The following is a 26,213-nucleotide window of genomic DNA, read 5'->3' on the forward strand; positions in this document are numbered from 1 at the left end:
TGTTTGTTTTTATTGTTCCAGTCTGAAAGTGTCGACAGTCTCCACAATTTCCATTGCCATGCCCTAACGAAAGAAACCCAGGCAGCGCTCTCCGTGTAAAAGAAGTGCTAACAGAATATGTTTGCACTCTTGATTTTTTTTGTTTGAAGGCTCCAGGGTGCATCCAGGCACTTTTAATTCCTCACCATGCCAATACATCCTTCCTGGATCAAGAGTGATGGATTCTGACCGAGTCCCAGCAGCTGAACAGACTAGGGATCGGTGTGATTTTAATATAATTGAACTACAAAAGGCTGTGTTTAAAGTAACACTAAGACTAGCTTAAACCCACCAAAGCAAGAAAAATCAGAGTTAAGGCTCTAAATCTGCTCTGAGCTCATGCCTTTATGTGCCTTTCCCTCTCCCATCCGCTTTCTGCAGAGCACAGCGAGCAGCAGCTTGGATTTTCAGCACAAACTTTGAAGCATCCTTCCTTTGTGAGTCAGACAGTTAACACTGATTTAAAAATAAATAAACTACTTAATGTGCCCTTTTCAAACACTGTTGGGTTTGGGGCACTAAAAAAAAAAATGTACCCTGAGCCTAACAAGCAAGAAACACAGTGGTTTGGCCAAGACCCTAGAATGTCCTTCCTGGTGCACTGGGTTAGCCGCAGACCAGGGCATTCCTGCACGGCTCCCTGGGCAATGTCTGCCCAACAATCCATGTCTGAGCACAGTTACATGGGCATTCACATAAAGATGCATCAGAGTGGAGAAAAAAATGCCTCTATTTGTCATCCATGATGGGTGTCCAACATGGAGCACCTTTCCCAATGAGTACCCTGGGTAGGCTGAGCACCACCAGAGGCACGGGATGCCTGGAAGAGCATGGACACCCATGCGTTGGGAGTCCAACCTGACCTTTAGGAGGTTCCAACACACCTTGCAAACCATCTCTTGCTACTTCTTAGATGTGTCATAACTGAGACAGCTTTTAATCATGGTCCAAAAGGTTTCCAGCAAAGAAAAAGCACCTTGCTCTGATGTTACTAACAGTGTTTAAAATGGATGGTGCTAACCTCAAGGCAGAAGGATCAGGTGATATTAAGAGCATGAAATAAGGCAAAAAAGGCCCCTTGTTAAACATCTGTGGGGTTTTCTTTGTTAATTTTGGTTGGGTTTTTTTAAAGTCATTCCCTCCATTCTTATCTTTCTATTTCTTCCAAGTTTCCTAGGGAGACACAAGGTGGGAGACAGATGGATCAAGACACCTATATACCTTGACTAATGGAAATCTAAAAGGCATTTGAAGCCCAAGGGGTGACATGGAAATAGGTCCCACACCCTCATGTAATCTCCAGATGTTGAGGGCCTTGGGCACACCTTGTTCACGGGTGAAACGGGTACCGTGTTCTCACTGTAGCAGGCTTCTAACCTGAACTGAAGGCTATGCCCAGCTCCACCTTCCGAAAAGTAGACGACTCATACAATACGAGTACATGAAATTCATAAGGTTTTAAATGGGCCTTAATAAATCTGACTTTACACAAACTGTTATTTTCCACCAAGTGATTACAGCAAACATTTTCAAAGGTAATTTCATTCCAAATATGGATTTAGAAAACAAATCCAGGCACTTCTTGAGAGAGAAAGCTAATGTACAAGTCTTTTTTCTGTTAAAAAAATCATTGTATTACCCCATGCAGATAACTTTTGAGAGGAAACTCAGCATGATGTTGGAGTGGCCCAGACACCACTGAGGTCCACCATAAATTAACACCAGACTACAGCTTTGAAATTGGTTTCCCCAGGCAATCTGGCACTTAGAAAAACCAGTGTAATTTGGGTCTATGGAAGTAGAGAGGTGTGACAGAGGATGAAGGCGATAATATCCCCAGTTCTGGGAAGCTGATGTGGCTATGGCTTCTGGATGCCTAGAAAAGCATCTATCACATTCACGGGTGTTGGGAAACAAAACACCATTTAATTGGCAGTAATGTGTTCGGCTGCAAGTCAGACGCATTTGGCCTGCCTTTTCTGGTCTCCATCATCTGTTTAGACTCTTCAGGTCTTCATGTTTGCACAAGACCCAGCAAAATGGGCAGTTATTAGTTGGCCTGTAGGCACTACCATAATGAACATGATTAATAATGGTGGATGCATTATCCAAAAGATACCAATCAGTGGAAGGAACTCGGAGGGGAGCAACAAAAGTAATTAACAGCCTGGAGATACGATCTTAACAGCAAAACCCTATATTTAAGGGTAATGATAAGACTAGCTCAAACCCATCATTACTGGGTAATTAAGAATTAAGGCTGCAACTGGAACATGTGTCTTCACACCTCTTGTTTCCTTAGTGCACAAGAAGATGACATTTGCAATGAAAGATTAATAGAATTCAACATTTTGCTTGACACCGCTTGGGAAGCAGCTGCGGGCAGGGCACGCAGGACCACTCTCAAGAGCCAGCGAAGGGCTTCAGAACGCTGAGCTGGAGAGGAGAACGTGGCAGAGGCCACGTAGCAACGGTTAAATAATTAAAGCAAGCACTATTAAGCAAGGCCGGAATAAAGTGTAAACACAGGAGTAAAGGGATGCAGTTAAAAGGAGAGGAGAGAATGTAAGTTAAGTGAGATGTAAAATGGAAATGTTGTCTTCCTATGGTAAAAGTCTCCTTGCAAAAGGCATTAAGCACTAAATATGACCAGAAACCAAAACGTACGAGAGTGATTCTCAAAAAAAAATTGTGTGTAGATCCCCCATGCTGCTGCCTTTGGCCAGAGCAGTGCAACGGGCGTTTGGGAGAACCAGCCAAGCTGCGAGGCTGAAGACGGGCAAGGTATTGGGCCAGGGGGATGGCAGCCTACAGAGCAATTCGGAGAGAGAAAATAGCAACTGGCAAGGAAGCAGATGAGCTGAAACCCGTGAGTCACCTTTTCATCTCTGCCTTACTGCATCCAAGCATTAACACGGCAGCTACTCTGTCTGCAACTTCTCTTACGACAGAAACCTGTGCTTCAAATATGCAAGCAAGTACATGTAAAGAGGAGACATCTCGCCGAGATAGTTAACTTAATTGATCATCCCTCTAATATGATTTTCAACTTCTGTTGCATCTACCAGAAAAACAAGTGGGGAAAAATAAGCCAAACCAGTTTCACGTCTAACAAGCCTCTCTCCCCGCCACTGCACACTCATGGCACTGGCAGTCCCTCTCTCAGCAGACACAGGACTGGCTCCGAGGCTCACCCAACATCTTGTTTTCACACTGCTCCTCACATATCTCATTAGACTTTGCAGGGCAGGGAAACCACATTTAACTGCAAAATATAAAAACAAGTTAAAAAAAACAAGGCAGGGCTTCCTGCCTGGTGGGAACAAAAATGCATGATGTCCTGGATGCTGCCTCGGAGCTCTTGGAGGGACTGTCTGCACCTTCCTACCATCGAACTGCCTCAGGTAACAGAGTAGAGAGGTGACCAGAGCCTTGCAGTGTCATGTCAAGGTGCAGACCCATGGGCCTTGGCCCTTCAGCCCAAATTTGCGACGGTTTCCCCTCGGCCACCATGCCCAGGGCAGGTACAGAAGCCCTGGACCACATGGTAGCAGTAGGAGACAGGGCTACATCTCACTTGATACAGGCTCACCTTGTACAAGTCCAAGCCTCCAAGTCCTTTTAAAGCAGGTCAGATGGACTTTTAAAAACCTTATTTAGCATCTGATGTTTTGATAAGAAGCTAAGCTGGATATATCCACAAGTGCCAGTATTACTGTATCTCTCAACGTAACCTCACAGTTTGCTATTCCCTACAAGGGAGCAGGTGGTTCCTTAAAACCAAGCACAGAACCAAGAAATTCAGATTTCCCCCTGGGTCTCTCTCAAGGTTGAGCCTAAGGGATGAGTTCACACTGCAGCTTTTCTCCTCTATATCGGCTCATATTTTCAGAAAAATGTGTAGGGCTGTTATACCTTTGAAGCCCACCAACCAAATATGGCCAAAATGGGCCAGAAAGTTCAGAAGTCATTGGGGGAAATTAAGATGGACACAAAGATAGAACAACTACATGCTTCGTACAGGTAAAAGCTCCTGCCTAACTCTGTATTTCATGTCTTCTAAATGGAAAAAAAAAACCAAACCCAACCCTCCAGTAACTATGCAAACAATGCAGAAGAGAGAGGAAACCTGTATGAAGGGAAGAACAGGGCACAGAGCAGGGATGGAAGGGAATTGTGTTCCTGAGGGGAATACTCTTTTATTAAGCATGTCTATCAGAGGTAATAGGGAAAAATTAATGCATCAGAGGGAGACCTCTCATTACCCACCTGGCTGGCATCCAACACAAACCCACAATAACCACAACTGGCTTTCAAACACAGTAAAAAGACGCACAAAATGTTTGCTATTGCACGAGTGGTAAGGAGAAGAGCTGTTCCACACCCAGTGATATCACCTGCCTGTCTTAACCTCAGTGATGGGGTTTGAAGAGCTGATGCTCAAATTCATAACCACTGTCAAGTTACAACCGTAAAGTAAACCAGAAAAATGATAGAGCAGAAAAGTGGAACTTCCCTGTCCTCATCCCTTGTATGTCCAAGTGCCTCCAACAAGATGGGCTCCTGCCTGCCTTTCTCTACATCTCCCTCGATGCTGAAGTTTGCACTTGCAGAGGAAATTCAACACACAGAATTTATAATTTACTGGACAGACGGAGAGGCCTAGAGTAAGGAGCTCTAATCCATCGAGTACGTTCCCTTGCTAGAGCCCAGAATGAAATTCTTTGAGTGCTGGAGACAGATTTTCCTTGGCGGGCAGCCACGAGTGTCGATCTGGCTTCTAGGAGAGATCAGCATGGCTGTGGATTGCAGCAACTTCACAGACAAACATAAAACCTTTCTCTTCAACTAACTTTCTTATAATAAACCCATGAAAATGAAAAGCTAAAACATTTCCAGCTGGCCAGAAGCTGCGGAGAGAACAGTGAACTTATTGCATGTGCAGGCTTGGGGCTGATTTGAAAGCTCCTGGAGATCTTCAGTGGTATTTGGACATTGAATGGTATTTGGACAGAAGCGCCTAAGTCACTTTTTAAAGAAAGATACAGAAGACTAAATTATTTAGGCGCCTTTCAAATTTTAGCAAGGTTATTTATGGAACTAAATTTATTTCAGATTTCTAATGTATAACACTGAGTGCGTAAGAGCAAAGTTTAAACTTTAAGGGGAAAAGGTAACTATTGCTTCCTTGTAAAGCCTTAAATATTTGAGTATTGCTGTCAGACCCTTGTTATAAAAGGGATCTCACAGAAGAATTTGAGATGCGACTTGGTTTACTTTATCACTTCATTAAAGGTATTTATGGGTTTAGAATTGTCCCAGGATGGGAAGAAAAGTCCCTTTTTAAATTACTGTCTGCTCAGAATAGCAATTTTGATTCTCTGGGCTTGACTCTTCCTCTACCGTACGGTGATGGAATTGCTCCCAATTTGCTTGAGCTCAAGGGGAAAATCAGGCTGTCATTGTACAGAGGGATCTTACACTTGAGTCTGCTGCACTGAACAATGAGGAACTCTCATGCTCCTAGACAACGACATTTTTATAGGGCTTACTTTCCACTACAAGGATCTGTATTCAAGACACAAAGCAAATCACTACATTTTTCTCCCATTTTATAATTCATTATGCTATGAATTAATTTTGGTCATTCCCTTAAACTTAATCATCCCACATTACTTTCAAAATTTTCTCTCATCTACAATTGCTCTGTAACAGCTAGTACTGAAATATATTGGGAAGGGAGGGGGAAATCTCTTTAATCTCCCTACTTACTTGCGCATTTTTTGCCCAGTCATTTTTGCTCCCTACGTAATCAAGCCAGACTGCTTCTGCCTGCTCGTGCAAAGCCACACTAATTGACAGGACAGCTCCAGGTAAGTATAAACCAACCTGAAACATAAACCTGAAATTACTTTCAACATTTTGAGAAGCCTGTCTGGATTTCAGGTTGGAAACACCCTTTCACCGGCATTCCGGCTACACCGGCATTCCTTCCCGGGCGAAGGAAAACAGCCAGAAACACAAACACTTTCAGGTGGTATCTTTCTCCCCGTTCATAGCTTTAAGTCAATATTGTGTTAACATTTAGTGGCTTAAAAGAGAAAGAATGCAATGTCCAAAAAGAGCAAATTAAAATCAAGTTGAAGAACAAATTAAAGACCTCTCTTTGCTCTACCTTCACCCATCCACCCTTCCAGCTATCCCGTGCTCCCAGGCCCTGCAGCTGGAGCTGCAGTCCAACAAGAAGCACCACGGTGGTGGGAGCTTTGGAGCCGTGATGGCCCCTGAGCAGCCAACGGAGCTTCACACAGACGGAGTTTGGTGACACGTTACGTGTAAATGGGATTAGGTCATCGACAGGATTAAGGGAGCTGGGAACTATCTCTGCACGTTATTGCTAATCTCAATAAGATTAATCTCAATAATCTCAATAAGTGATAGGTGGATTCTTCCCTACTTGGAACGATGAGACATTGTCCATTATCTGTACAATACTTGGCACCAACGAGCACCCCTGTTATCCAGAGGATCTAGGACTGCCTGTCCTCACCTGAAGCTCAACAGGCCAGAGCATCTCCCCTTTCTCCTCGCAACATTCAGAAAAGCTTTTATTTTTAAACGCGAGAAAAAAAGTTGGGACTACCTTCCAAAACAAAGAATAAAATGCCGTGTACAAAGACGACCATTTGACAGAGCAGGAAGAATTGTAGAGGGCTACTGTTCAGCTTTCTCCTCACCCGAGCTGAATTCATTTGGCTGTGTTTTGCACTTATGAACTGTACAAACATTTCACTGCTAATGCACTGGCTCAGAGCAGCTGAACCTCACCGAGCATTTTTAAGGCATTTCATTCTTCAAACAGCCACAGCTTTCCTCTTCAAAATCCCTGCATTCATGTCTTCGTGCTTGGAAAAGGACCAAAGCCTCCACATTTCCTTATACCCAGGAGGCTGCGAGCGCATTGCATACTGCAGTCAATAAAGTGCCAAGAAGCTAATGAAGATAAAAGTGTCAACGCGTAGCAGTGATAACACACACCTTTCCCATGTAGCTATTTTGACCATTTTGCAAACAAATCTGGCAGTTACTGCCAGGCCCAAGTCCGAAACGCGAACGCGCGGCATCGCGACGTTATTGAACTTATTGCTGCTCCGCAGAAATGTCATGGGATGACAGATTGCTCCCTGCGCATCAATTGGATTCAGAGAAGTTCTCAAACCCTTACGGGTTAAAAGCAGCTCCAGCATGCATCAGAGTCCCAGTGGTAAGGAGATCATCGATACAAGGGATTATGCAGATTTAAGAAATACCCTCGGCACCCGAAAGTTTTCAGAATGCAAACTACGTCAACCCTGAAAACAAGAGGCACTGCATCATGATGGCAGGAAGGACAAAGCCAGGGGGGTTTAACAGACAAAAAAAGATTGTTTTAATAGGAGAGAAGCATCAGTCATTGAGTCTTACTTCATTCAGACTTTCTATCCAACCCATCCATCTTCAGTGCCAAGAGATGACAGGACCACCTCACGTTTTCCCCCCAGCCTAGTGTATCAATAATGCCCATTTCTACCCCAAACAAATGACTCGCTAGAATGGCCCTTTTCCCTAAATTGGCTTGCCAAGCCCCACAAATGCCTCAGTACCTGCTATGGTCAACTTGGCTCTAAAGGGGCCCCCTCGAGAGGTGGGCACCAATGGGTGGAGCCTTCCCCAATCATCTTCCCAACAGCCACTTTGTCATTCGTGGCTGAGGACCATCTGCGGAAGAGGGGACCGGGGAGGGGGGGGCTGCCGAGCCAAAGAGGGACACAAACGCGCGCGCACACAGGCATACCCTCCCCACACAAGCCCGAATGCAAATTCCTTCGCCCTCGCAAAACGCCTCTGTGGGCATTATCTGCGAACAAAAGTCCTCGAGGCGGGCGGTCTCTGCATCACTGCTCTCTCTGTTAGCACCACCTGCTTGGCGTCAGCCGGGAGAGTCGCCGAGTTATCTTTTTGCCGCGTCTGCAGAAGCCAACGGGAGCACAATGGACCCCATCGGCCAGGGTCAGGCATGGCTTTCTTTCTCACCCCCGTACCACCAGCCCTTTTCACCTCCACCATCTCCAGGACCCCAGAGCGCTCAATAAGGAGGTGGCTTGGAGCACAGGGAGGAGGAGGAGGGGGGAAATATAGGTCTCTGGCGTAAATCGCCGACGCCGTTTCCCCTCCTCTCCCTTTCCTTAAGACCTGATGGTCTTCAGTCACACATCTTAAAAGAAAAACAAAAAACAAAAACACAAAGACTTACTTGTCTCAAGTCGATGAAGGCCAACTGCAGCGTGTCCCCTTGGAACCCAGGCACTGGGCCGGATCTGGCAAACTCTGTGGGAAAGAAAAGAGGATAAAAAGCGCCTTTAACTAACCATGGACAGGGAGATTGGCAGACGGATGACAGGGAAGACAAGAGAGGCTGGGGGAGAGGAGGACCGCGCTTCTAAGGAGTCATGTCTCCCTCCCTTCAGCGTCTTTGTTCGCCCTTCAAAATTCGTGTCATCAAAACACCATTAATTCCACCGTCCTGACAGCAAGGAAACTGTACTAATTCGACCTGAAATTTATTCCCATGAGCCGTACTGGGCTTCAGAGTATTTGTTTTGTGAATGGACAAACAACTCGCCGAGAAGAAAGGGGGGGATGGGGGTGGAAAAGTTTTTCCTCTCAACACAATAAAATCTTCAGCTGTGAAACTCTTTTCAGTTCCGAAAGCTATTTATATTTTAGGGCGCTGAAGGAATTTTCTAATTTCACGCCTGTCACCAGGCTCCATAAGCATTCATCAAAAAAATATGCCCAGCCGCATCATTAATTATTCGGCAGCAGATTATTTGCATTATCTGGTACGGTGCGCTATTGCCAGCGTACGGTCACCCCAAATGGGAAGAATCGCGGCCATTATGTGGCATATTTATTTATGTTGGATGAAGACATCTGACAAGTGAATAACATTGGCTTCTAAAGCGAAGAGAATATTTACAAGGCCACATTTACCTCCTTCCAGTGTAATCTGGCCAAAATGTCATACTTAAGTCATTTATTTTTCTTCTAATCCATTATTTAAACCAAGTCTAAAACCACTGAGGGGTACTTGAACAAATCCACGTTAGAGGACCTTAGCTCTTCCATGCCATTTACCAGCTTTTCATTGGTAGCGCTCATGAAGCCAACGACTGTACATATTCAAGTGTTGAAGATACGCCTGAGGTTGATTTTGCCCAACTTCACTTAATTTTTGCCCTCTTTAGTTACAGAAGTAACGGTTTTATCTCCACTCTCCGTGTAACTTTTCATCACCAAGGGGCCCTGAATGTGAAGCCACAACTCAACATCATGAAAGACTCAAGAGGGAGCTTCTGCCTTTGGCTGAATTTTGTTGCTCCTGCAGACACTGAAGATCCTGCACGCTGGAACAAAATGTTTTCTTGAGATGCAGCCGAGCGTGATGGCAGAAAGGAAGAAAAGAGAGAAAATATACACCAACATACAGATTTTTAAGTTATATATGGCCCATTATTGCCGAAATATTCTGGTTTTTACCATACAGGAACCCTCAAAACAGCTCCTGCAGCTCCACAAAGCTGAGGACTAAGGATGGCTCAGCAGTAAGGAAGGAGCATTTTGCCTTCTGTCTCTATGACTGCACAGAGGTACTAAAGGACAAAGGCTGTCCTGTCCTTAAACACTAAGCAGAGTCATTTCATGCCTGATGGTCTTCTCCTTGAATGCTTCTCCTTCCAAAAGTTATCTCATTTTCAAGCAAATGCCACAGAAGAAGGAAAATAAATCATCACAGTCCTATTTTTACAGACTTCCTACAGCAGACCCATCATAGGAGCAGTCCCCATGGCTCTAACAAGAACAGACTAATGAATTAGACATCGGGACTCAGCCCTGTTCCTCAACTGCCTTATTTCTGGAAACCAAAGAAGGGTTATTTGTCAGCTTTCTTTCTCCACCTTCTATTAAAATCTTGGGCTGGAGAACATCCTTCAATACAGATACAGGTACCTCCAGGGGCACAGCAGCCAGTTTTCAGACATCCACGGCTTTGCTTTTTAATATTTTCAGATGCCAGAAGAGCTCTAAGATTGAAACGATTGCTCATCTTTGCAGCGATCAGTCAAGTGACAACTGCTGCAGGACAATAGCAAACATGGCTGTAAAACCATTACTTTTATCCAAGGTTACTACTAGAAACAAATAATAAAAAATAAAAAAAGAAAGTATGTACGTGACTGTTCTCATTTAGATTTTGCATAGGAAAAGCATAAATCAAAGCTAGTAGAAACCATCCATCGTCGTGCCTATGGACTTTGCTGCTTTTGCACAGGACGGGACTGGACAGAGACAGGAGCTGCTCAGCTTCCAGCCAGTTTCATTGACCAATGCTGCAATATTCAGGCTGCAAATAGTCCAAAGAGAGTTTATATTTAATCCTCAAAAACTGTTTTAATTACTTCTAACTGTAAAGGCATTTTAATGTACGTTTGCTATTAAAATTTGACTGTAGCTTGCCTGAGCCAGCACACACACGCAACAGAGGACTAACACAAGCTTTCTGACTCTGATCTGCAAGGGATAAATCATCTTTACACATTCGCTGTACACCCCACTGTCTCATCTGGAAAAATTATCCCAAAAGCCACATCAATCCTAAAACACCCCCACTTTGGAAAAGCACGTACCTGAGAAGCTAAAAACATTCAGACGTGAGAAATAGCATTTGAGCATCCTCTCGAGGGATGAAACTGCCCTGGGCGGCTCAGTGTCGCAGACATCCCTGGGTTGAGGTACCCAACAAACTGGCTGAACCGCTACGTCCTACCCTCTAAGGACGGGGTCACATCATGTTACTAATTATATGTGGAGAAACACTAGAAAACAGAAACCCTGAAAGGACTGCAATGAAAGAAAATTTCTATTTTGGATTTAAGGACTTCGCAGCTGCTAGGAATCTGTTTAGAAGCACACATGGAGCTGTGAAATTTAAGATCTTCCCGAAAGCATGAATTTCAAAGCCTCATGAGAAAATGCCTGTGACTGGGTCTTGAATGTTTTCACAAGACTTGTGAATTTATCAATACTGTCATCTGCTCGTGAGCAACCCAAGACAGATTTCATCCCAAGACATGGTTGCTCGTTAGCAGCTCACCTTTAGCTGTCTCTTACCAAGGAACCATATGGGAGGAAGGCTGGGAGAGTTATGGAGTGACACTGCCCTTTAACACTGCACATTCCAACAACGGTAGCACACTGAACCAACATTTGCTTGAACAGTAATTCCCATCACAAGAACGGACTGGAGTCTCTACTGCATCAACAGTGGACTTGACATCCAAGAAGTGAGATGACGTATGAGATCATACTATTTGTATTACAGACGAAATGAGATCAAGAATACGGCTCAGACGCTAGAAGAAAGCTGCTACAGCACTTAGCTGTAAGGAGCCTAAAGAGGAATTAATGCAATACTTCACCCCACGGTTGTTATAAAAATAGCCGTACCTTCTGTAATCGTAGGTCACATTTTACATACCAATGCCACAAACTTATTTTGAAGGAGGAATGAACAAAGTCTTAAAGAAAAAAAGAAACAAAGAAGAGAACAGAGCTTTAGAGGAAAGACACAGCCAGTTCTTCTTGGTTTTAATCTCTTCAACCAGATTTCAGGATAATTTTCTCAGAACAACCAAGCACAGTGCTGGCCTCAGTACTGTCGGATTCGTTTATTGTACTGTCTCCACTACCAAGGCAAGTGGCAAACATAGCAAGCCACCTACAGTACAGCCCCTTGAGCAGAAAATCACAAGAGAATAGAGCAGATCAGTATGCGGCTGTTTGTACAAAGCATTTAGCCAGGCTAAAGGTTTGAGAGGCTTGTGTTCAGGCCAAAAAAGTAATGTCTTTGCAAGGTCTACAGGCTTGGGCCACCCAGGGCAGGTCACAGGGGGACTCTAACCTCTCTTCCAAAACATTTCACCGATGAAAGAATCAAGGAACAGGAACCGTTAAGCCCTTTACAATGAACAAAGAATAAAGAGTTCAAACGCACACCAGAGAAGAGACATCCACTGTAAATTAATTATACAGAACGGGGGAATCTCTTTTTGTATACTGTACACGGCTACGCACACAGGGACAGTCTTACACATATTGTGCAGTTAAAATGAACACAGCTGGTGACTTCATTCCTCAAAAACATCATTTTGAGGGTAAGATTTTCTCTGAATTACACGACACCACCAGAATTCATGACAGCAGACCTGTGGGATCAGGGTTACAGCAGCTCCTGTTGAGGGAAACCTGGACAATCTGCTTGCGGTTGCATGGGCCATGAACAAGATTTTGTATTTGGGGAAAAAAAACATCTCACTATTGCTCAGTGAAGAATGTAGGTCTCAAAGTCATCTTCCTTAGACAAACCCTCGGAAGACTATCTTAGAAAAGCCAAGCGACAGGATCTCTTGTACCTTACGCAGTGGCACAAAATGACACTTTGAGGATACTCAGGCTGAAGAACAAATCTCTGCATGGACTCTGGAGAAGCTCACAAGGGAAAAAAGGTGAGAAATGATGGGTAGGAATTGAGGCAAGAGGAACAGAGAGAACACCCCAATTTCCATATGAGCTTATACTTCACCCACACCATTCCCACACAGCCCTGCTTTGAAGCTGTTCCCCATTATAGGCCAAATTATCAAAGCTCATTCCCATCTGGGGAATTCCAGAGAGCTGCAGGGAGAGGGAGGAGTTACTCACAATACACCAAACTGGGTCAGATTAAATTTTACCCTTCTCCGTCATTTGTTCCTTTGATGGAACAAACACGAGCCTGGAGTCCCCCTACTGCATCGAAATGAGTGGTCCCAGGGGCCGTGCTGGTCTGCTGACAGGGCTGAGGAGCATCCGCAGCCCCAGAGAGAAACTCCTCGCTGATGGACCACAACATGGTCTCAAATAGAAGAAAAGGAAGCTCTTCAGAAGAAATTGTACGAGACGTGTGCCAAGAAATTTGGTCCTGGCCAATGGATGTCTCTTAGTAGATGTGAAGTTCTCAACTCCATTAAAATATTAATACTAGGAAAAGTGGAATGTGCGCATCTCACCGTTAGCTCATTTGAGCCGCAAAGGTTGACAAGCATCAATAGCGTGTGTCCATGATGGGTGGGGAAGGGAAGGTGGGTGCAGAGCTGAGGAGCTGTGCACTATCTTAAAATTGCTTAAACAAAATTAGGTGTGGACAGAGGCGTCTTCTCTTCCTAGAGTTGCAAAGAACTGTAAGGATTGGTAAATAAATATCAGTGGGTATCCTGCTAACAAAAGAGATCACAGAAAGGTGTTAGAGATGGAGGATAACCAAAACGTTGTAGCAGACAGCAGAAGCTGAAGACAAGGACAGGAGAGGCTGAGATGACACCATAGGATTAGCAACAGGTTTACAAAGGAGACAGAAGAGAAGTAAAAGAGAGAGAGAAATACTAAAGCTAAAACGCTGAAGGAGACAAGGTGATCAATTATAGGACAGATGAAGGGAGAATATAAGGCAAAAAATCAGGTGGTGGTTAGAGATAGCAGAAGCAAGCAGGAGGTCTCAGTTCAGGGGCAAAGTGAAAAGGCTGGAGAGAAGTTCGTTCCTCTCCGACGTCATGCAAACTCCCAGGATTTGCTCAAGTCAGACTTGCAAAGACAACTGAAGTACTGTGCTAAAGTAGAGAGCATTGTCCAAATGCTTCCCATCAGCATCCAAACAAAAAGGGCACGTTTTTGGTAGCTCATGGGATGGGGAGTCATGCACTTCTCCTCCATGCATATTTATACGCACTAATTCACCAGCCATCACTTTCTTTGCCACTGCGAGTATTTTGCAACCTCTAAGATAGGTCAGCTGAGGGAAATGAAGGCAGCACTAAATAAATTAATGATACGCCCAGGGTAACAAATTCAGGGAGAAATATGGGAGGATAAATCTAAGCATAGGAAGGTGCCACAGCCGTGGACCAGAGGCTCCCACTTCCATGCCCTCTGTCACTCGGCGCACCAATAATTTACCTTTCCCATTTCAGAAAGCACGTACAGCAGCGCTCGGAACACAGCTCTGCTGTCAATACAAATCACTCCGCGCCATTTTAACAGCAGGAAAATGCAAAGTTTTGTTTCCCAATGAGGGCCGAGTTTTGACAGGTGAAGAGGTGGGAAGGAAGCGATGCGCTCCTCTCGTCCTCCGAGGGAACGGCGCGGGTCGCAGGCTCTGCGAGCAGCAGGCAGGCCTGGGCAAAGCAGCGGGCAAACCGAGGGTCTGCAAGTTCCTGGGGATAAGCTGAACTACGTGCTTGTACGGGCATCAGGATATGCTTGCTCCATGATGAAAAGCTGTTCTTTCAAGCCATCCATGCAGGCAGCTCATGCAAGCTGTGCTCAACCTTGTATTTGGGACAGTCTAAGACGCTAATAGCACTTTAATCAACAGGTAGCAGCTTTCTAAAGCTGCCAAAATCCATAATCCGTGACACTTGACTGGGCTATAAGCCACTAATATAATAAAAAGTTATCAGGTATTTCAAGATCTGAAGAATCATAGAATCATTTAGGCTGGAAAAGACCTTTAAGATCATCAAGTCCACCACTAAACCATGTCCCCAAGTGCCACATCTACACATCTTTTGAACACCTCCAGGGATGGTGACTCAACCACTTCCCTGGCAGCCTGTTCCAATGCTTGACAACCCTTTCAGTGAAGAAATTTTTCCTAATATCCAATCTAAACCTCCCCTGGGGAAACTTGAGGCCATTTCCTCTCGTCCTATCCCTTGTTACCTGGGAGAAGAGACTGACCCCCACCTCGTAACAACCTCCTTTCAGGTAGTTGTAGAGAGCGATAAGGTCTCCCCTCAGCCTCCTTTTCTCCAAGCTAATCAACCCCTCAATTGAGATCCCTCAGCCACTCCTCATCAGACTTGTCCTCTAGACCCTTCACCAGCTTCGTTGCCCTTCTCTGGACACGCTCCAGCCCCTCAATGTCTGTCTTGTAGTGAGGGACCCAAAACTGAACACAGTATTTGACGCGCATCCAGAGATCAGCATCAGTGGCATGGAGATTTCTCTCCTGATGTCATCTGCTCAAACCTTTCCCTCTGCTCATTGCGACATCCCCTTTTCTCCCCCAAAGTATGAGCTTTTGCCAGTGCACTGCAACAGGGTGGATACCAGCAAGCACACCGCGCAGTATCCTAAAATCAGGGAGGTTGTCCTCAAAACCGCCGTGCTCACCTCCAGCGCCGCACACGCTCATTCCTGATGGATTGCAGGTTGGAAGAACATCAGGCAGCCGTCTGCGCGGTGCCAAGCCCACAGCCTGCGCTTGAGGGAGAGGACTGCTCCGGCGTGGTGGGCAAACCCCGGCATCTCACACAAATAACGGGATTTCCGCGTGAGAAAGTCCTCGGAGCCAGATAATGCAGCCAAGAAGGAGGTGGCGAACGGCTGCGCCGGGACCCATATCGGCACATTTTGGCACGCTCGTGTGTCGGGCTGGAGGATTCCTCAAACCGGCAGAGACATCTGTGTTTCTTATTGACTGCCCCCAGGAGTGGGCTGACTGAAAATTTGGAGTTTAATGAAATTTTAAATATAATTTTTATGGCACTTTTAATTTCTCATAAAGCAGCAGTTAAAAGACTTTAGAGATTATGGAACTGCTTATTTTATGATCTAAGTATTGTAAAAACAATCTGCCTCAACCACTGCTGGAACCGGTTACGTAGATGGGAAACACTTTTGTAGGAGCGAGAGCAGCCCCCTTTCTTTTTGCTTTTTCAGTTGTAATCTCCAAATCTGGGTTGTTACATTTGATTCCCACTACCTCTGAGGTACAGGAGATATATATACCAGCACCAGGAGGTCCAAAAAAGAGCAGAGCAGGGAACTAGGTTACAAGACACATAGCAATTACAAAAAGCACATTGCACGTCCTGTTAAATCTTGGGTTACAGACGTATTGTGGAAGACAGCAAACCCATTTTAAAAAGTAAATGCCCGTTCTGAAAAAAGCATCACCTCCTCTATTTACAGGTTCACAGAAACATTTGGGTTAGGGTTTTTTTCCTCTCCAGAGTTGTTTTTTTTCTTCTTTTCAAGTTGGCTCATTGGGCTGGAGCCAGAACTCACTCCTAAATTGAGACATAATTAGATGTGTCCTACTGTGTCTTTCTGGGCAATTCATTTAACCTCTATGCATTATTTCACTTCAGGTTTAAATAAAGAGGTGAGAGAATCTCTCTTGACTGCATAAAAAAAGAGCTACGTAAAGCCAAGCAGTAAGAACAAAAGTTACAACCAATACCTGGCCAGCAACAGACATTTTTAAAATGACTTCTGCCCTTCCCTGGACATCAGCCGTGCCATCCACGCACACACGTCACTGCAAAGCTGCACCACAAGACTTTCAAGCCTCTGACACGCATCTTGGGAAACAGCTTTTTGATGGGGAAAAAAAAGAGGACATCCACCTCGACGGGCACGACTGGTGCCTTACGTCTCCTTGAGGGCTTTGTCCAGCCGGAGGGTCCAGCACGGCGGTCGCGCCGGGGGGATAACGCCACAGGAAAACAGGTTGCATTTTTCCCAGGTTTCTCTCATCACAGGCAACCTAACAGGATTTTTAGAACCTTGCAACTCCACTCTTTCTTGCCTCTTTCACACCAAAAATGCTGCTGATGTATACAGGACTATTCCTAAGACCAAAACATGCAAGATTTGGCTCTTAATGTTTATTTAATTGCCTATTTCTCCCCAGTCCTCCAAAAGCTTTCCTTTTGAAGGTCATAAAATTAATAAACTGTATACACAGTGCTTTGAACATGCAAAACAAGCACGTTTCTAGGGAGTGGGAATTTGCAGTGCAGGTAGGGGATCCCATCACGACCTTGTGCTTCTCCTGAGCACCATCAGCCTGGTTCCAAACTCTAGCCTGATGCAATGGTTCATGAAGCCATTCCCTTTTTATGCTGATGGGACAGCAAATTATTTATAAATCAGGAAATATTTGATGAGCCCACAAGTCTGGAGAATTAATTTATTACCAGTGTCTTGTTTTAAGCCTAAACCACCTCTTTTTCACCTCTACAATTGTTATCTATTGTGTATATAAACCCATTTTCTTGTAATGTGTATTATATCTACTCTGATATAGAGCAAATTATCTGCACCACCTTCAATCCATGCTTAATATACGCCTAAGTCCTTTCATTAATTTGTCTCACCACCCTCTTAACCAGCTTATACCTTTGGCATTCACAAGAGACTTAAACAAAAGCCTAATAAACTCCAGGACCGAAACTCTGAAGCCCCATTCCCACATCACAGGACTCACTGGAAGTGCTCCAAACAGCTATAAAATCCTACTTTAATATGATAAGTACACAATAAAGCTGCTAAACTAGGTAAGGCTTGGGGGTCTGGGGAGAGGAAGAGGGCTGGAGGCAGAGACATAAAGTCAAATATGCAACTGGTAGAATAAGGATGCTGAGATTTGCACCTGCGCTTTCAGGTAAAGGATAAAAAACCAAAAGAACCAAACAAAACCCTTACAAATTGAAACATATTTTCTGAATATACCAGTTCACTTTCGGGACTGGCTTCTCCTAAAATTAAAATCCTGATGCATTGCTCCTCAAAAAGAGAACTAAAATTAGTCCCAGTGTCAGCAAAACCACCAGACAAACCTGCAGGGATGAGGGAACGCGTTTTTGCTGCCGAAAAGGAAGAAAAAGACTTTGTCTGGGTTTACTGTTCTGGGGCTTGACAGTGATGGATAGGAAGGTTACAGCACCGGCATCCATCTCCATTCCCCCGCCTGCGACGGCATCTCGGGCCGGGGCTGGGGGGAGCGGGTCGCCTGCCCCGCTGCTCAGGTTGGCGTCACCTGCTCTTGAATGTCTGAGTGCTCCTGGTTTTGTCTCACAAAACAATCGGAATTTAAGGAATCATGCTTTTAAACCTGATATTAAATGTCATCTGTTTTACTTGGCATTGGGGGCTTTCAGGGAAGAGATGCTGCTTAGTGACCCACGTTACCGATGGGGCGGAAAACTGCAGGGTTACGAGTCTGTTTGCAGTCAAAAGAAAAAGGAGGAAACTATTATTAATGACAAATGCTTCCTATTATTCTCAGCAACATCGCCCGTCCCTCTGCGGACACCGATTGGGAACACAGCTGCTACCAGTGCAGCCCCGACGTGCTGATGGGACACAAATTAGACAGCAAGAATTTAGGGCTCAAGGCATTTCTGAAAGAAAAATAAGGCATTGCTTGCATTATGACATATGATATAGCTACGAATTTTGGATGTGATTCATTAAACAGGCATCCTTCTCCCAGGCTATTCAGCTGAGTGCTGGAAATCAGCAAAAGGACTTTAAAAAATTAAAACATACTCCCTACCAACACCAAAAATCTTACTGGGTAATCTTTCTCAGAAATAAATTTAATCTCACTATTGATGGGTGCAGCTGAACTAAAACACGATCAGCAAAACATTTTATAAAGGGTGGAAGAAGACCTTTTGACAGTGTTAAGTGCCAGACAATGATGAAACCAATACAACTGATTTCATGGAGTTATCAGAGACAGGAAAAGCAAACCCACCACTATTTAGGCTCCGATACCATTTGCCCTGAGGCCAGGGACTATTTTGCTGAGGGGTTTAATGGGAGCCACATCAGGCCAAAGAGCATTTCAGAAGACTCTGCAGTAAACAAGTTTATCGTGATCTAAACAAGATACATTCCAATCTCCACCTCAACCAAGAAACTGGATATTTGGAAAAAAAAGTTCCCCAAAATACTTTATCAAAGATTTTCTGAACTCTTTATCAATCCTACCAAGCTCTGTGTTTTCCATAGCCACAGTTGCTAATCCATCCCAGTATTAATCCCAATCATAAATCCATCCCCCTCATAAGGTTCCTGTGCAGAAGTGTATTCATTCTGCTTTAGCTTAATTATAAAAACAGGAAGAAAAAAAGTGGTTTGTGAGTTTTGTGCTACATTTTTTAACCCTTCTATTGAGTAGGGTAACAAGCAACTTGAGGGAAACCTTATGATTTCAGAGCTAATTCAGGTGTAAGCTAGATGAACCGAAATAAGCAGGGTTGAGAGTAAAGCCATGGTGCTGGCACCACGATGCTCCATGCACACCTCGGAACAGATGTAGTCATTTTGTCACAAGACATCTCTTTTCTGTATCAGCGACTTTGCAAAAAGGATTCGCTTTGAGAAAAAATTCCCTGCAGCAGATAGAGAAGACAAACAGCTGAGGTCAAGAGAGGACCAGAACTTCTTAAGAACATAAGCCAGTTATTGTTTTCAGAAACAGTCTTAAGTAAACTGATTTTTGTTAGCCCTTCTCATGTTTTACCCACTCTAATCCCTCTTGTTTTAAAAATACTCCACCTCAGAAAGCAGGGATAGTCTGGAAAGCATCAAGGTGGCATTAAAGAGAAAAAGGAAGAGTAAAGCTTTGATCTCTCAGAATTTGCAGGGCTGCTTCTGTCCTGAAGATATTGCCAAGAATCATCGTGGACAGCACCAGGGAGCTCTGCAGGCGTTCACCAGTCCCAAATACTTGGCATCACTAAAATCCCCGACTTGGGTCCCGACACACAAACAGGCAAAGCGAGACATGGAAAACGAGATGATTTAGCGTCTTACGTTCACACTCCTCCACGTCCAGGTTGAACTGCTGCAATGCTCCCAGCGTCAGCTGCCGCACTTCGGCTTCCAGCAGCAGCTGCATCAGTGAGGTGGAGAGGTGTTTGCACGCCGACATGCAAGCTGTCTGTGCCACCTTCCCCTGCAAGAGAAAAGGGAGATTTATGAAGGCTATCGCACACGAAAGGCAAGAGGAACTTCTTCAGACCAGGACTCACCAGTCCAGCCTCTTTAATGTGTCCCATCTGCTATGGGACCTTCACGGACAGCTCAATCTCACAACCACCATTTTTAAAGGGAATCGCCTCCTAGGACTTGCTACTAGCAGGATTAGACCTTGTCAGGTGCAGAGTGCCTGGGAGCAGCTCACATCCAGGAGAACCTTGGGATGTTTAGAGCTCTAAGCATCTCTCATTATCACATCCTAACATGGGCAAGACAATATACCATATTTTATATGACATCTTACATAGATTGCTTAAAGTAACCTTGTTGATAAGTCAAAATAGTGCCAATGACAGTTCAAAAATCCAGCTTGCAACTAAACCAGCGTCTATATATATACCAAGACAGGAATTTCAAAATCCCTTTCCAACAGCAGAGGCTCATAGTTCAAGGCTAAAGTAGCACATTGATGCTCTTCAGCCCAGTTCCAGCACTGTGCGGTGCCTTCCAGATGCCAGTGGGGACCGAGGAGAAGGAAACATCAAGGCAAGGAGGCAACTGAAGAAGTCAGTTGTGTTTACATGGGTAGGATTGCTCCCCAGGGCTGGGTAGTGGGGAATAACCTCAAGCACCCAGAGGCATCCGGCACCTGCCTGGGCCATGGGGAATGCAGTTATCAATGTTTGCTTTCTCCCAAGCCATCCCTAATGTGTAGTGATTAAATAGGGGGTTTACAGGGAGGAGGCCACAGCCAAGGCTGCCACGCAACGAGAAACTACTTAAATCTCTTGAAATGTTCATATTTATAACGAACGTATGAGAAGTTTTGAGTTTCAGCTATTAGGGAAATTGAGTACATTGTTATGTTTCACTTTTGAGGAACAATTGAGATCTTAAGCTATAAATCATGTGAACAGTTCACAGCAAGAGGAGCTATCCTAGATAAGCCTTCCATTTTCCAATCAAGGAACAATTGCAAGGCAAGAGAAATCACTACAGGCGATTTAATTAGCATGCTTAAATTTTTGAACTGTGGAATTTGAAACAGCTGATCTTCAAATTATGGGTGAAGCCCCTGCGTTGATGGAATTGAACTGTCAGGCAGGAAGCCCAGAATGCCTCTGAGGACTTACGATGTTCAAAGAAGAGTTGTATTAAGGAAAGATGGTGGGGGTAGGGATGGCTATAGAACAGGAGAAGGGGAGATGGGTGCTCAGAAAGCTCCATCTCCTGCAAAAGGCCATAAGCAGGTCACCAAGCTCAAGAACCCACACCCTGACCTGGCTAAACCACCAGCTACCAGGAGAGCCACCATCAGAAGAAAGGGAAGCTGATGACACGGATATGAAGAACTGAGATCCTACCTAAAGACCTACAGATTCTTGCTCCTCTTGAGATGCCACGAGGGGACAGAGGAGAAGACGACCTTTCCAAGAGCAACACAGATGTCCCTACCCAGGTGCTGGCTGGCTCGTCCCGTAGAAGAACGATGCTCTGCCTCGTAGGAGCCAATCCTCCCAAGAAGCAGGCTCGGAAGCAAGCAGGGAGCGCACTCTGCATTTAGCAAAGTGCTTCAGAGAATCCAAGTTGACTGACCAGAAGCATAAAAGGAAAACCAAAGCACCTATGAGGCCATTAAACAAACTCAGACCATGTCACACACACAACGCTTATAAAGCTAAGGTTTCTTTTCTTTTCAGTGAATTTATTTTGCATCACAGCAGTAAGTCTCACAGGTTACAGGTGCCACGCTCTCAGTGAACTAAAACCAAGCATCATGTAGGGGTGCTGAACACGTGGGAGCATTTATTTTTCAACCTATCCAAATTTCTCCTTCATTTCCAAATGCTCAAAAGACTTGCCCCATTCCTCAAGTATTGCTGTGTACAATCAAAAATTTGTGGAAGGTAAGATTTGGGTAGGTAAGATTGGCAACATATATTAAACCCATAAAAATGGGGAAATCCTTTGGCACAAGAGCACAGACTCACACAAACCCACTGGCTGACACTGCACAGAACAATCCTGATGTCTGCATGTGTAACCCCACAATAATATTTCTGGATAATGGTGCTACCCTGAAAACAGCTTCAGCAAGGAGATTAAGTTTTCAAATGCACACAAAAGACTTTAACACGCTTTCTTGAAAACAAGGAGTGGCTAAGGAGATCTCACAGATTTTTACAAGCACTTTACAAATTGTATTTAAACTGGGATTAAAGCAAGGGGTTTACGTGGTGTTTCAAGCTAAGCATCACAAGTTTCATTACGGCAACACGGAAAGATGAGCAAATGCTTGATGTGTGTGCTGGGAAGTGTTTTTACCAGCTTTGCAAAGTTGTTTTGGATCTTCAGGCCATATTCATCTTCAGCAGGAGGGAAAAAAAATCATTTTTTATTTAAAAAAAAAAGAGCAGACCCATGCATTACGAGGCAGGGTACTTCATCTCCACTGTTCACTGCTGTTCCCAGGCTCCAGGAGCATTCGTTACTCACCTCCAAACAAACACCTTCACTAAAATTAAGATGAAGCATAGCAACCATAAAGTTTAGCGGAGCTCCGGGTTTTTTTTGCCTTTCATCATTTACTTGTGCCCTTCTGACACATTCGGTTATTTAAAACACCGCTCACGCCAATTCCTCATCCCCGACCGCAGTGGGAAGCGCGCCGCTACCCAACTGTGATTTTTCTTCATTACTTCCAACAGACACTTGAGTTTTTGCTATGACCGAGTTCGTTTTGATGTGTTATTGAGCAGAAGACCCAGACGGAAGCAGAGGATGAGAAAACAAAGCTCTGCAGCCATGCCCTGGGACACCACCCCCCCCCCCCATGCTGGGTATGGGGGACAGGGCTCCTTACCCTTCTTGGAAGACCAGGAGAAAATCCCAACGAGTAGCTCATGCTTGCACATCATCAGCAGTTTGCATAGAGGGTTGCAACCCTTGGAGAAGCCTTGGAGACGCTCAACCCCAGACAAAGTCAAAAGGAGACTCCCCTCAGGAAGGTTTTCTGCCCCATTGACAAAAATTTAAAAGGAGCAACCATCTTGCACGCCAAGCAAGGGTCAGATCAGCATGGGTGGAGGTGCCTAAAGGGTTACCTACGCCTGCAACAGCCGCAGCAAACATGCCTGCCCCGCTGCACGCATTCCTCCGGCCAGCCAGACTTGCCCGAATAAAGAGTGAATGACAAGCGACACTGGGAGGGCGTGAAGAAGAGCAAATAATTGAGATGAAATGTCAAGTTAATAAGCCAAACGCGAGGAAGACGGGATGGAAAAAGTGATTTAATTATCAGGGCTTGACAGCACAACAACTCTGCCGCATCTTCGCCGCGAAAGCAATGCGTAAGCGGTACTTCAGGACATTCTTTGCGAGTATTTTCTACTGTGGCTCAGTGCAGAGATGGTAAAGGGGATCCAACCGACAAGCCCAGGAGCAGCTTCTGGCTCAGCCTTCCCTCCTCCTTCCTTTTTCACACAGGATTTGGCCAGGCCCAAAACTTTTTTCAGGTGCAAATGTGCACTGTGTCTTTGAAAACTCTGAAGCTGAATCTTCTCGTGCCAGCTGAGAACCTGACCTTTTATTTCTGTTATTCTTAAGATTTAAACACCTAAAAAACATTCTGCTTTAAAAAAGACCCGGTCTTTCATCTTAGATTTAAGAATATACACATGCCTGACAGTTTAGATCCAATATTACTGGATGAAAGACAAAAGTATATACAGGTATTTTTTTCTGCCTTTTAAGCATTAATCTATTTTTCCTTATATTTATTAGAGGGCTTGGAGATGCCACAGGTGTTTAAATCATTGTGCTCAATGTTTGGCTGGAGAAAAGAAGGTACCACCAGGGATGACCAGCATCTCACTCCCTGGGCACCAAGACTTAAAACCCTTCCAGAATTTGTGTTTTTCACTCTTATAAATAAGACTGAACCTAATCCTTTTCTGCCTCACCCCGACAACTCAGCACAACAGACGCCCACTTACAGCAGCTCCTTGTAAGATCAGCAATGGCTTACAAACATCAATTTTAGACTATTTCCCCAGAAATACTATGCAATATCTGCTTGATAAGCAGCTGCTGTTGACAGGAGAAAAACCAACACCAGGACACTGATATATCACTACTAATAAGCTGCTGCTGCAAGTGAAGAAGGTTGTTTGTATTCACACTTGGGATGGTTTGGGCTGCACGCTGGCAGATATCAAGTACATCCCCATACCACAACGTGCCCATCTTGGTTCTCTGGCACTTATTTATTATTCAGGTTCATTTCGTAGTGTTATTTCCCTCCCCTCCCCGGTTCATTTTTCAGCTTTCCTGCAGCGCTGGGAGAAAAGAGCCCCCACTCGCTTTGGGCCACCTGCCCAGCACACCGACTCGCGGAGCCGAGCCCGTGACGAACGTGTTTCCCACCAGCCTCACCCCCCTCCCGAAATCATTAACCGCACCACCCACGGCAGCGGTGTCGGGACATGTGCCTTGGCATGGAGATCGAGCAGGATACCTCCGAGATGTCAACCCCAGACATCGCTGCTCCTAGAAAACCCCGCGCTTCAGAGGAGCCGCCTCGCTCAGCTAGGACAGCTTAGACTTCGTGCTAATTACCCTGATGATTTCTGCAAGCGCATGGCGGAACCAGCGGCACTCCCAAAGGCTCTCCCTGTGCCAATGCCCTGAGAAATCACAGAGTTACATCCCGATCCCGTTCCCTGGCACAGCTTCAAACCAGCTCAGTCCCTGCCTGTATTTCAGAAATGCTTTACCTGCCTGAACGCTGTGGTCCCTCCAGCTCAGGAACAATCTAAAATGCAAGATGTGATTTGGAGAGGAAGGCAAAGGAGGAGGAACAGAAACACGACCCGAGCTGTCTGCAGGGAAGGGGACAAAAAAAACCACTTTAAAGTCACCAATAGCTCATTTACCAACTTGACAGAAAACTGAAGAGCTTAAAATTTCACCAAGCAATTCCGAAAACACCTCTATAGTCTCACTCACTTATTCAAGACCTTTGCAAACCTCATTAAAAATGAACCAGATTTGTGGGGGGGAGAATGGGGGTCACGGGTGAAAGTTGACGGAACTCAACGGTCAAGACGCCCAAGCGCCTGCTTGGCCACCCCCACCAAGCTCCACCTTGGTCCAGCGTTCAGGGAAACAAAGCAATTCTGAGAATATTAAAGCAATTCTGAGCGTATTATCAGAGCAAAAGCCATGGGGTTTTGTTTTGAGACTCAAATCAGTTTGTCCTCATTTTTTCCAGCAATGAATCCCTCTGTCCATGGCCTTTGGTGCAACCTCTTTGCAGTTGGGGTTTCCATGGCACCTCTTAAGGCAACGCTGCCCTCCCTGTCCCACCAAGTCTTCCTCTGGGCACACAGGTAGGACATCTAGAGGGGTTCCTTGTGGCCATGCCAACCAGCGAAAGGGCAGAGCCAAACCTCTGAAGCTCTCCCAAAGACACAACCAAGGGGCACCTACCAGAGCACATCGCCATGGGCTACTCCCCATGGACCCCACCAAGTCAATCACGCTTCAGAAGACCAGCCATGACATCATCTCTTTTCATCTGTATTTCATCCTTGGGCAGCAGATGGAAGCCTCTGGGTTCCCAGGAGGACGGGCAGCCACCGCAGGGAAGGTCAGCGGGGAGGCTACGGAGCCGGCACCGCTCACGGTAGCGCATTTGTTTGAAAATAGGAAATATGTTAACAATTAGGGAAAGGAAACGCTGAAAGGCTGCCTTGTTAATTAAGGAACTTGCTATCAAAGGACTCATTAAAAGCTACTGAAACGGAATGGTTGTTAAAATAAATACCCATTAATCTTAACGTGCAATCAAGAATCTGCTGCCACTACCCGCCTCGTGGCGGGGGGAGAGGGGGCTCCTTGGCACACACCTACTGCTGCCAGAGCCACCGTGGTGGCACGAGCTGGCAACGGCCACTGACCAGAGGGTCCCAGAAGAGACCCGAGCGGGTTGTCCAAGGGACCCCATCCCACCACCCTGCAAGAGCACCTCTGGCTTTGTTGAGGAGGAACCTGCTGGTGCCTCCTGCTTTTCGCTTGGCCAAAACTAGGTGTAACGCGGTCACTGAAATGCAAACAAAAGTCCTATTGTAGCACCGAGAACACTTCCACCAACTCGCCAAAGAATTAATGCAGCATTTCCATGAAAAACAAAGCCTGACAGGTTTCAAATGGTCTCAAGAGTTTCCAATTATTTTTATTTTTTTGCTACCAACAGAATT

General features: G+C 45.1%; 1 protein-coding gene across 6 annotated transcripts in view; it reads right to left on the bottom strand.

The window, feature by feature from the left end:
* Nucleotides 1–26,213, bottom strand: part of EXOC6B (exocyst complex component 6B) — a 307,343-nt gene that overhangs the window by 65,944 nt on the left and 215,186 nt on the right. For all 6 annotated transcript variants that reach the window (XM_075042264.1, XM_075042035.1, XM_075042433.1 and 3 more), the window contains 2 exons: nt 19,789–19,930; nt 8,333–8,406 (listed from right to left, as the gene is read on the bottom strand). In XM_075042264.1, the coding sequence (XP_074898365.1) occupies nt 8,333–8,406; nt 19,789–19,930 (216 nt within the window). The remainder of the gene's footprint in view (nt 1–8,332; nt 8,407–19,788; nt 19,931–26,213) is intronic.

The sequence above is a fragment of the Buteo buteo genome, chromosome 1, assembly GCF_964188355.1.
Source record: "Buteo buteo chromosome 1, bButBut1.hap1.1, whole genome shotgun sequence".
Taxonomy (NCBI): domain Eukaryota; kingdom Metazoa; phylum Chordata; class Aves; order Accipitriformes; family Accipitridae; genus Buteo; species Buteo buteo.